At 40.5% G+C, this 12,244-nt stretch overlaps 1 protein-coding gene across 1 annotated transcript in view; it reads left to right on the forward strand.

The window, feature by feature from the left end:
- EHBP1 (EH domain binding protein 1) overlaps positions 1-12,244 on the forward strand; it is a 418,269-nt gene that overhangs the window by 285,881 nt on the left and 120,144 nt on the right. The window contains 1 exon segment of the mRNA XM_053284345.1: positions 4,025-4,168. Within this exon segment, the coding sequence (XP_053140320.1) occupies positions 4,025-4,168 (144 nt within the window).

Consider the following 12,244-nt stretch of genomic DNA (forward strand, 5'->3'; position numbering starts at 1 on the left):
CCTCCACGACGTGGACCTCATCCCCAAGAACGACCACAGCCTCTACGCCTGCAGGCTTTGCTGCAAGCCTTTTGCAGCAAAGCGGAAGAAGGGGCGGCAGGGAGATATCCTGCCACTCCATTTACTCATGAAAATACATGTGTGCGCATGCACAAAAGGCTTCTTAAAGCCTTTTGCACTGCACACCAAGCGGGGGAAGGGGGGGCAGGGAGGTATCCTGCCGCCCCGTTACTAAAAGAATTGCTGAGCAGAGCGCTGGAGAAGGGGAGCTCAAAGAAATACTCAAAGAAATTACTCGAAGAAATACGGGCACAGGAGGGGGGAAAGCGGCAGGAGGGGTAAGTAAACCCTCCCCCGCCCTTAAGGGGACCCCCCACCCCGAACCACACGAATCCGAACCGGCCATGTCCAGACCGGTCCGGAGGCCTGTAGAATGGCCTCTGGACCGGTCCGGGCACATCACTATTTGTTTGCCCTGACTTGTCCCCTTAGCTAAGCAGGGTCCGCCCTGGTTGCATATGAAAGGGAGACTAGAAGTGTGAGCACTGTAAGATATTCCCCTCAGGATGGAGCCACTCTGGGAAGAGTATCTAGGTTTTTACATTGTTCTTCAATGTTTTTAACTGGTTTTAAATGTTTTTAACTAGTTTTAAACTGGTTTTAAAATTGTTTTTATATTGTTTTAAGCTGATTGCTTTGAATAGTTGTTTGTTCATTTGTTTTTGGTTTGTTGTACACCACCCAGAGCCTTTGGATAGATAGGGTGGTATAGAAATGTAATAAATTAATAATAAATAAGTGAGATAAATGCCCCATGACATTTCACAGTAGTAATCAGCAGTGTAGATAAGGCCTACGAGGCGCTCTAGTCAAAACACTAAACATCTGCTGTACCAGCTAATTTCACATCTAATAAAGCAACATTAATCTAAAGCTATTTCAGGTATGAAGAGTGCAAATTGTATCAGGTCCATCAAAGTGCTTACCAACTCATCAGGTTTACAATGTTGAAAAAGAGCATTAGGTTTGCCTGTGAGTGACCCAGACTCAAATCTGTGCTCAGCCAAGGACACTGTGCATCTTTCTGCATGATCAAAAGTGCTACTCAGCAGCATTTTCTCATTAGCCCTATACAGTATTGGGCTAATCCTGCCTACAAAATGTGAGGTAGGATTTCCCATCATAACAGCTTGTAGGAATAGCCTTCCTGCAAGAGGATGGTCATGTTGTTTGACTCCTTTTTTCTTAATGTGGTTTATTCAATATCCCAGGACAGGGAAGGAGTGGCCGCTTCTACCAAACAATAAAAGATTAAAAAGTAACATTTTTTAAAAAAACAAACAAACCAGGATGTGGTATAGTGCCTTGCTGCTCTTTGTCCCGCTTCTCCATACCTCCTTTTTAAGATGTTGCAGCATTCAATCACATCTCAGGGATTTCAGCTCTTGTGGACAAGTCACTATTTTTGCATTCCAACCAATTCCTAGTTTTTGCAAATAGCTGCTGGGGTGACAGACCTATGTCTCAGCTGTGCCACTTCAGTCTGAGGGCTCACATGATTGCTTGCTTCTCTGGACCAAAAAAAAATCCCACCCACTGAAAACGAGTAAAGGCTAGAACTTTTCTTTGATATCTAGTTTTCCAAGCTTTTTGCTTGGAGAAGAACTTGATCCCGTGAGCCAAACAAAGTCTACCACATCATATACCATATTTTCTGGTAGAAAGGCCACATCAGCGTAAAAGCCGCACCACTGAAAAATGGCTGAATTTTTTTTTTAATCACATCAGAAATGACACATTGGCACAAAGGACCTAAAGCACCTTCATGGGGGAGAGAGCAAGAGACCCACATAGAGTGCATACATCACTCCATGGGAAATGGAAAGTGAGGGGAGCATGCAAACCCAGAGCCCGGAAGGCCCAACTGCCCTGTCGCTGCTCCTCTTCCACTGCTTCCGTTCCTTCCAGGCCCTGTGACCACTTGGAGCCTATTGTTGGTTGGAGGGTCCTGTTGAGCTGCCTCTGCACCTCCTTCCCTCACCCCTTAATTCTGGCATAGAGGCCACAGGAGCCTAAAGTAACTTTTAAAAACATACGCACCACTGCCTTTCTCCCAGAAAATACTGTACTGTTTTATGAGAGCCAGACCTTCATCATCGGGATACTGTGACTCTGAATGAGAAAAGTAAAGCACTTGGAACATGAAAAAGTAGTATGTAGTTGTGGTCTAGGAGTAATTTCTTCAACAATAAAGAGACATTCGTTCTTTTCATAGAGTGCATATGAGTGCTCCCAGACTAGGCATTTGGCAGTCTTCATTCACTCACATTTTATGGGGCACTCACATGACATTGTCAGGAAACTGCTGCCCTTTTGGTTTTTCCCAGACTACTTCCAGTTTCTTTTGGGAGCTCATAAGATCCAACCTTTTGAAAAAGAATGGAACAGCAGCACTAGGGCAGGAGACTCAATTTTGTGGTAGCAAGCAGGAATTGTCCTCTTTGCTAAGCAGAGTCCACCCTGTTTGCATTTGAATGGGAGACTACATGTGAGCACTATAAGATATTCCCCTTAGAGGATGGGGCTGCTCTGGGAAGAGCATCTAGGTTCCAAGTTCCCTTCTTGTTATTTCTGAGATAGGACTGGGAAATACTCCTACCTGTAAGCTTGAAGAAGCTGCTGCCAGTCTGGGTAGACAAAACTGAGCTAGATGGACCAAGGCAGTTCAGTAGAAGGCAGCTTCCTATGCTCCATCATGTCCAGTGTGGACTGACAAAGCACTATTAAGACATCTCAGAGTTCCTATGCCTCTAAAATTAAACAGTTCCTCTCTGTAGAGTCAGCTGCTTCTGTATTTAGTGTAGCAGAGGCTTAGTGTTGAATTGACTAGCCTCTCATTTCCCTAATGTCCATTTCTTTTTTCATGAAATACAGGGAAACCTTCGTTACTTACTTCCTCTCATTGGATTAGATCCAGATTCCAAATGTGGTGTGAGAAGAAGGAAGCTCACATATGGGAATGTTCCCACCCTCTTATGCCAGACCCATATGCCCCCAAAACTGCTTCAGAGGGTGGGGGTGGGGCATCTGGAATGGGGCGGGAATGGGGCTGCATGGCGAGGGACAGGAATTGCCAAACATTGAGCAGAGGCAAATTCTATGAGTGATAGTTTCTGCTGCAACATATACTTGTACCATCTAAACACAAAGAAAATATAATTTGTTGTTCTAATCTGTTGTTTTAGCCAGAGGCACATTATTGCAGATTTAATTGGTTAATTAAATTAATTTGATTACAGTTCTGCTTGGGGAGTAAAGAAGCATATTCTCCCAGGCACAGCTCTAAAGGAAAGAGTTGAAGTGTCCATCATGATGGAAGAGTGGGAAGGCCACTGCCATGCAACACCATGTCTATAGGGAAAAGGAGTTGGGGAGGCAGCTTAGATTTTGTGTTTTACAAAATAGATTTGATCCCTGCAGGGGAGTAGAGAATTATTACCCTTGCAGAGGCTATACTAAACTGTACAAAGAGAAGGAAGCACTCAGCTTCCCTTATACAGCACTGCCTTCCTTTGACAACTGGCTTGTTTATGGTACAGGCCAGTTGTGAAAAGACAGGTTTAGCCCATTATGCTCTTTAATGGTTTGAAAGCCAAGCACAAAAGGAATGGCTTGGCCAGCCCTGTACCAAGGGAAGGGGACATCCTTCATATTTCCTTCAGAGGCTGTGTGCACCCAAGGATGCTTCTTGTATGTCATAGTCAAAGAAGACAAGGGGTTATGCCACACCAGAAGTCCCAGACTGCTGTTTCAATATATGACTAATTCTAAGGTGGCACTTGATTGGGGTATATTTTTGGCTTCACTGTCTCCCATGGTCTTCCATAACACTTCTTGCATGCTTACTGGGTAATCTTGCCTTGAGGGCCAGTCTTATTAGCTGGTCTTCTGTATTGTATGTATGTAGATTCCTCTGGGGCTTGTTTATCTTTAATTTTGCTGTGTGTGCCTTTTTTTTTTAAAGCAACGAATGTTATCAAGACAGGAAGAACTAAAAGAACGGGCAAGAGTTCTGCTTGAACAAGCAAGAAGAGACGCAGCTTTAAAGGCAGGAAATAGGCAACTCTCCAGTTCAACCACCCCAGGCCGCTCTAAGCAACTAAATGACGTAAGGAATCTTGACTGTTATGGCGGAATATATTTTGTATCATTGGTGATTGTTTTTTAATTTGCTTAGTGAACTATTACTGTTACTGGACTTCACACTAAAGCATAGTAATATGTGGAGATGGTAGCAATGTATTATTTAGGGTGACTCTCCCACTCCTATAAGTGCTGAGCACTCATCTCCTCCTACCAGGAGCTGATTATTTTCCTACTGACTGAGGCCAATGAAAGATCGAAAGTCCGTTGAAAGCAGCGCTCTTTGACTGCCAGCCGATTTAAGATATTAGTCAGATGAAAGGCAAAGTTATCTGTCACGTTACAGTGTTGCACCCAATACTATTTCTCACAGTGACCCTCCTTTTATCATCAGAATGAATTATTCTGATGGCACTGGAAAGCATAGCTAAGCAAACCTTGGTCCGGTGGGGAGGCAGCTGCAGTTGCCTATTGCTCCACCAATAACCTCAATGGTGACCTGGAGGGGACTGTAATCTCTGGAGATGAAAGCTAATTAAATTTTTATGCAATCCTTTCCAAAGCAGAGGTTGCCTGTTGTGTCACATTATGTGCTGTAATTTAATTTTGCAATTCTAACCATTTGCACTTGAGAAACTGTGCTAGCACAGTGCTCATTTTGCTAATGATTGCAATGTGGCTAAATTATTATTTCAAACCTTACAGTAAAATGTTGATTTTTATTTGCAAGGGTAAGTGGTCTTGCCCCAATCCTGCCTGCCTTTACTACTATGCATATGTGTGTGAATTTCTGTCGATGTTTTATTTCCTAAAACACTCTGGCTTAGAGTTGGTCACTTCTTTCCATAGGGTGCATTTCATTTTCATGCAACTGAACTATGAATTTTCTGTGAAATTAGCTTTAGAAAGATATCAGTATTTTGAATCCCATATGACCCAATGATTATTTCAGTGTTGTATTTACATTTTAGATTGGTGTTCAGTTTGTTACAAACTTAAACTAAACAGCAAATGCTATTTAACTGTAGTTTGGTTTCTTTTTGGAATAAAACTAATTTTTTAAAGACCAAAAGTGAATATCATGCAATTTCATTAACAGTGATCTGATAACAAGGTACCCCTAATATGTTCAGTGCTGCACATAACTGATTTGGAATAGGGTCTTGTAGCATCTCATTACTATTCTTCTTGCCGTGTCCCTCAGGGAGATCTGTACAATCATCCCCCCGACACTCATCTCACCTATTATCCAGGCACCCCTTCCCCTCTAAAGAGCTGGTTTTCCTTCCCCACCCCACTCTCCTTTTAGCATGACAGCACGGGTAACCACCTTTACAGCACTACCATGCTCTCTTGCCATGGGATGTATATTCCCAACTAATTTTATTCAGTTTGCCATTAAAAAAAAATTATTCCAATGCTGTCACATTTTCCAGTTGCCTCTTTTTGTGGCTAGTTAGGCAATAAGTAATTAAACAAAAATAAATTTGGACTGTAAGCTCAAAATAGATTTGAAAATTATTCAAAACGATGAGGTCATTCACACAATCAAAAACTGTGTTCTACTCAGGCTTGGGGGCTGTGCATGCTCCCAGTTTGGCCTATTTGAACTAACCAGCCTCCATAGAACTTCAGTTCCTAGAGTTCCCTAGGAAAAGCCAAAGGCAGTTTTAAGGTGTTTTTAAAACTGACTGGTGTTCATAGTGGAAATGTAGCCCAGTGTGCTTATCCAGGCCAATTTCATTCTTTTTGAAAGCTGACAGCCCTTGATGTTGCAAGAATAACTAACTTCTGCTGTTGACCTTATATGAGAGGAATACTGAATGTGTCATTTATAAGGGTGTGTACGGAGAGTGTCTGACACACCCTCCACCGTAGGAGTTACTAGCAGCCATTCATTAGTGAAGGAGAAGTTAAAGTGAATACTTATTAGAAACTTGCCCCCCTGTCTGCCTCTGTTTATAGCACCTTCTCTTCATCTCCATAGCCTTGCTCTGGGCTTCATTTCTTGGTCATTCCTAGTATGTGATAAAACAACTGAACCCAGGAACTGGCTCTTTTGTATGTTTTTATTTTGATTACAGTAGTGTTAAGGGTATTTTCCCAGTAAGTACAATTAGATATTTTTGCCACTGTACAAAAGCTTTCAGGTTTTTTCTTTTAGAATTTGTAGTCTGTGGTTTTTAGGATAATTTGTTGCAATGCACTCCATTAGGATCCTATAGTTGCTAGGTGTGGAAAGAATGAAACTGAATTGCTTTATAAATTTCTCCACCCAAAAAGTTTAACCTAGTGGATCCCATAAAGGGATTAAGTTATATTTCATTTCTCCACTTCGATGTCTACACAGTGTTATCCAGTGGAAGTTTTACAAAAGATTTAGGGAACTCAGTGGCGTTTTGTGACCAATTTGCATCACATTTTGCAAATAAATATCTGCTCACATCTTCTCTTTGATGCCTTTTTTATGACAGAGTTTGGACTGAATAAGTCTTATGTTCCACCTGTTCCAGTTAATATGGATACCTTTCTTATTGTTCTGCCTGAAGACATGAACAGTGGAATTATAGCCCAACATGAGGCTAACTATTTGTATGATTGGTTGCAGCATGATTGTAAGCCTGCCCTTCATTGGTTACTAAGGTGGCCAGTGGGCTTGGTCTCAGAAGTGCTGAAGGCAGAGCAGGGATGGATTACTCTGGAGGAAAACCCTACCCCAGCCACCTATAACTACTATAGGCCAGTTTCCAATTTGCCTTTTCTAGGCAAGGTGATGGAATGCGGTGGTGTCACAGCTCCAGGACCTGGATGATGTGATTATTTGGATCTAATAAGGCCTAGCTTTGGGATGGAATGAAACTGTCCTGGTGGATGACGACCACCAGGAGATAGACGGGGGAGTGTGACCCTGTTGATTCTCCTGGATTTCTCAGTGGCTTTTGAAACCATTGCCTATGGTATCCTTCTAGGATGCCTTCTAGGTTGGGACTTGGAGGCATAGTTCTGTGCTCACCTGATCCTATCTGATAGGTCAGGTAGAGGTGATCCTGGATGAACTTTGATCTTTCCCTTTGCTCTTTGTTCTATGGGGTTTCTGAGGACTAAACTCAGAAACTGCTTAAAGTTAAACTGCTGACAGAGATCATCCAAAGGTTTGGGATGAGATGTCACCAATATGTGGCTGATGCTCAACCCTGTTCCTACTAACTGATCCCAAGGAGGCATACTCTGAAAGGGTATATTGAGTCATTTTAAATATGGATGACGGTAAACAAGCTGAAGCTAAATCTGAGCAAGGTGGAAATGCTCCATGTTGAGAAATCTGCTGAGCCTCGGTGTGCAACCTGTTTATTGATAGAACTGCATTCCCCTGAAGGACAGGACAGGTCCGCAGCTTTGGAGTACTCTTCAAACTGCCTTTGAATGCCCAAGAGGTGATGTTAGTTACTTTTGCCAACTTTGGTGTACCAGCTGCAGCCCTAACTAGAAAAAGTATACATGGCCTCAGTCATGTTTTGTTTATATCCAGACTGAACTATTGCAATGCACTCTGTGTAGAGCTGCCTCTGAAGACAGTTTAGAAACTTCAACTGATGCAGAATGTGACCACTCAGATTCTGATTGAAGTATAGTTTATGATAGCATTACACTAATTTTGTATCAGCTACAGCTACATTGGTCACCAGTTCATTTCAGGAAACATTTTGAGGTGTCAGTCCTGATGTTTAAAGCCCTGCACTGGGTTACCTTAAGGGCTGACTTCACCTGCATCGGCCTAATTGAGCTTTATGATCATCTTCACAAGTCCTGCTTTTTGGCCTGCTATTAACATAAATTTATTTGCGAACCAAAGTCAAGTCTTTCTCTGCAGTGAAAGTAGCATAGTGTAGCTTTAAAACTTTCTCCGTGGGTAGGTCCTGCACCACCGCTGCTTTTAAATAGGCACTTGTTTCTTAAGGCTTTTAGTTGATGAATTTTAGCTTTTGAGTTTTCTTGACTTTTGTTTTACTGCTTTTTGCATATGATTATTTGGGTTTTCTTCATGCTGCTTATTGTATTTTAAATGTTTTATTGTAAGGCAGCAACTAAGGTTTTTTACTTGAAAGATGAGGTATTAGTCTTTTAAATTAATTAATTACATAAATATCCCTCCCAGCATGCCACCCTTGTTGGGCACATGTAACCAGATTCATCTTAGAGTTGGGGACATGTAACTAGGTTCATCTTAGTGTTGCAAGAGGAAGTAGGCAGTTTTATTGATACTTGTCCAGTAGCAATAAGATAGAATGGTATCATCAAGATAGAAAGCATGGTTCCTTTCCCTGTCCCCAAAGGGCTCACGATCTAAAAATAAACACAAGGGAGACACCAGCCACAGCCACTGGAGTGAGGCTGTTCGGAGACTGAATAGGGGCAGTTGCTCTTTATGAAGAGAATCACCACTTTGAAAGGTGCCTCTTTGCCCAATTAGCATTATGTCTCTCATAAAAATAAGAGATGTGATTTTCAGTCTTTCAGGGAACCCTTTCCTTCTCAATTTCTCTGTGAAGGAAGCCTTGCACATCTAAGAACCTGTGTCCATTGCAACAGAATCTGAGGCATATTCTAGGGTGACCACTCAATTTACACAGGGCAAAATGGCAAGCCTGTTGGACCTAGCTTCAAACTAGCTTTAGAGTCTGCCCTAAAGCACAAATAATACCATTCTGCAACCACATATTAGGAAAAAAGGATCAGTGCCATTGGGCAAGCAGTCTTTTAGGGAAGCTTGTCTGAAATGACCAAGCTTCGCATTATGAAATCCCAATAAGCTTCTAAAGAATAACAAGACTCACCAGGATGTAATTGGAGAATCTGTGAATTAGAGGAACAGAGTGGTAGGAAAGGTGAGAGGAGCGATGCTTCTCAGCTTTTAAATATAATTAATTGTATCCTCACTTTTCGCACTGCAGCACTCTGGCCCCCTACCTTCTGAGAGCGTGACTCTCCTTCCATCCACCAAAGGTGCTTATATTGCTGGTCTTAATATATATCTGGAGAAGGTAGAACATATCTTTACATATTAAAGTGTTGGGATGACATAGTCCTGCTAACTTAAAAAGACAAAAGATACAAGCTGGCATCCATTCTAACAAAGAGTGCATGCAGTAAAGGAAGTGTACATGCTCTGTTCTAGACTAAAGCAGCGTGATAGCTTCTGGTGGGGGGCAATTTTTTCCAGTTTCCCCTTTCCTCTGAAACACTCTGTGCCACCTGCAAATATGTCCCTGGGGGTCATGCAGCCCTCAAGGACATATTTTTCGATGGCACAGAGTGCTTCAGAAGGAAGGGGAGACTGACAAAAATCATATACACTTAAACACCTCTCGCGAGTGCCTGTGCTGCTTTAGTTTGGAGCACTGCACATGTGCTTCATTAGCCTGGATGTCAGCCATAGAAGTTCACCAAAAAGCAGCTACTTATAAACTTGGAAATGTTTGCATACAGTCTGTAGGAGCAATGCTAAAAGGACATTACTTTGGAGCACTTTTTATATTTCTATCTTGCTCAAAAGACTTGTTTCAGCTGTATCTAATTCATACTTAATAAGTGCTTTGTACTGCAGGTATCAGTCTGTTTTGCCCATTGCTTATCATTTCCACAAAAAAGAGATGGATTTTTTTAATGGCAAAGTGGTAATTTTTTAAACATGCAAACTGACTCATATGAAGTGGAAATCGTTTCTAGCCGCCTTCATAAATGAGCAAACTGAATTTTGTAGCTTCTTGGAAAATGAATATCTTATAAGGTTCATTTGATTTTAATAAACAGAGGTTTAGCAATAATTTAACTACAAAAATGTGTTTCAGTATTCATTAAAACTCATTGTAAATCAACTCTGATTTATTGATTCCATCCAACACAAGTTCCAGTACCACTATCACTACTACCCACACAAATTATAAGGATTTGGGAGTGTTCCTGTTATGTTCGCAAAAGAATACATTAATCTTGGACAGGATTAACAAGTCAAAAGATTTATTTGACAGGGAGCCATTTGAGTTTCATTGGAAGCTGTTAGAAGTAAAGTTATATATAAATTGTGAGAGAGAAAGTAAGACATAGAAATAACACTTGGGCTTTCAAAATCACTCCATATAGGGATTTAATCTAGTATTCTTCATTTAAGCAAAAATCAGAATATGATATGTGATTCATAAATACTTTATAGATTACAGCTTTGGTTTTTATATGATAATTGGAAAATACTGATTTGGTGTGGTGGGATGGTTGGGGGTGGGGTGGGGTGGGGAGGGAGACTAATCATCATACTGACAATTGTGACCAGATTTAGATATGATCACCAACAGTTACCATCTAATTGTTTAAAAAGATTGAACATTTGGTAATTCCTGAGTGCTTATAATTTATTCACTGTCTTCCATATTTGTCTTCCATATATATCCCTAAAAAGTTACCAAATGTAGTTTAAGCTCATAAGGGTATTCACTATAATATTTTAAGATCATGAATATAGCAGGTTGTAGAACTATTTTAAATTGCATACCTCTGTTGTCTTAATGAAGGGGAAATACAAATGAATAAAGAGAACCATTTTAAAAAGCTGAATAGATATATTCAACTTCGGACTAAAGCACATAAATTGGTGTGATCTGATCCATCTTCACTGAAGTAAAAAACAAGCCAGCTGTTTCTCATATTGTATAAAAATGAATAAACTTTCTCTTTTAAATAGTTTGGTGACAAACTAGTTCGGTTGTCTTATTTGCGGGGCGTGGGCAAAGAAGGGAGAGAGAGCTACTTTATTTCAGAGCACAAGATTTGGCATGCACAGCTCCCACACACAAAGAAGAAATATGTTACCCTCCTTGTATTTTTTTTATGATCAGTCATCAATATAATTAATGTGCTCTGTTCCTTTCATAACAAGCAACAAAACAAAATAATCTTGTGATTAAACATCTGTTGTGTGAAGTAAAGTTCAAATTTGGATTTCAATGAAATGTTTAATTTTACAGCCAAATTTTATTTTATTTTATTGTGTTCTATTTTGCCCTTGCTAAAGATGTGGCAAAGATGATGTCGCTTGGGTTTTATAACTCATAAGTGGTTTTGCCATTTAAATTAGCCTGTGTTAGCCACAAAGTTCAAAAATGCATTGTCAACATTCAGCAACATGTTTTAGAGCATGTGAAAAATCAGTAGCCTAGTTCAAGAGCCCAGGTATTTTTATGGTTGTTTGTATGTATGTATGTGTATGTATGTCTGTGTGTCTGCCAGGAGTGAAGTGATCTCTATTTCAGAGAGATCATTTATGTATGAAGCTAGCACTTTTTTTAGCACCAGGGATGCTCTTTTTAGACTGCTGCTAATGACCATAAATGTTTTTGTGTGGCTGTTTTCAATTCATCCCAGGATGATATCAACATTACTTAGAGCTGTATGTTTCATTGCCTGTTCTGTTATTTCTCAGCATGCACGAGGGTAGAGTTAAAATCTTTATTCATTTCATTTTAAAATGTTTCTTTTGTTCTCCTTATCATGTTTCTGGCTTTCCCAAGGATATATGCCTTGAACGAAAAGTCACATGTGCATTACTAATTGTGTGCCATTGTATTTACAGTTCCTAGTGGTGGCACTGTGAAGCTACTAATTCTTTTGCTTCACTTGATGTAAAATAATCTGAGCTTCTTTGATAGCAATGAAACAGTATTAATTGTTTTGTACATTTCTTGGTCACTCTACTTAGGTGGTCTTCATAATCTATTAGAACTTTCAGCCAGATTTTTGTAATGTCATGCCTCCAGCAGTGATTAAATTGGTAATTAATGAACAGTCTTTGGCAATGTAAACCACATCCCGTTAATTTTCTCCTCTTCTTCCCCCTCTAAATTTTTTAGAAGTTGTCGTCTCTGTCAGAAAGCATTGCGCCACCTTGCTACAGCCCCTTGGCATCAAACCACAACGGCTTGATTTTTGCAGCCATTAGTAGATCAGAGCAGTAATTTCACAGTATTTTGGTCAGGGTAATTATAGTACCAAGTACTAAGTAGAGTTGGGAATTTCACACAAGAAGTCCAGAAATACCAGGTGAGCTTCC

Source organism: Hemicordylus capensis, chromosome 1 (assembly GCF_027244095.1).
Source record: "Hemicordylus capensis ecotype Gifberg chromosome 1, rHemCap1.1.pri, whole genome shotgun sequence".
NCBI lineage: Eukaryota > Metazoa > Chordata > Lepidosauria > Squamata > Cordylidae > Hemicordylus > Hemicordylus capensis.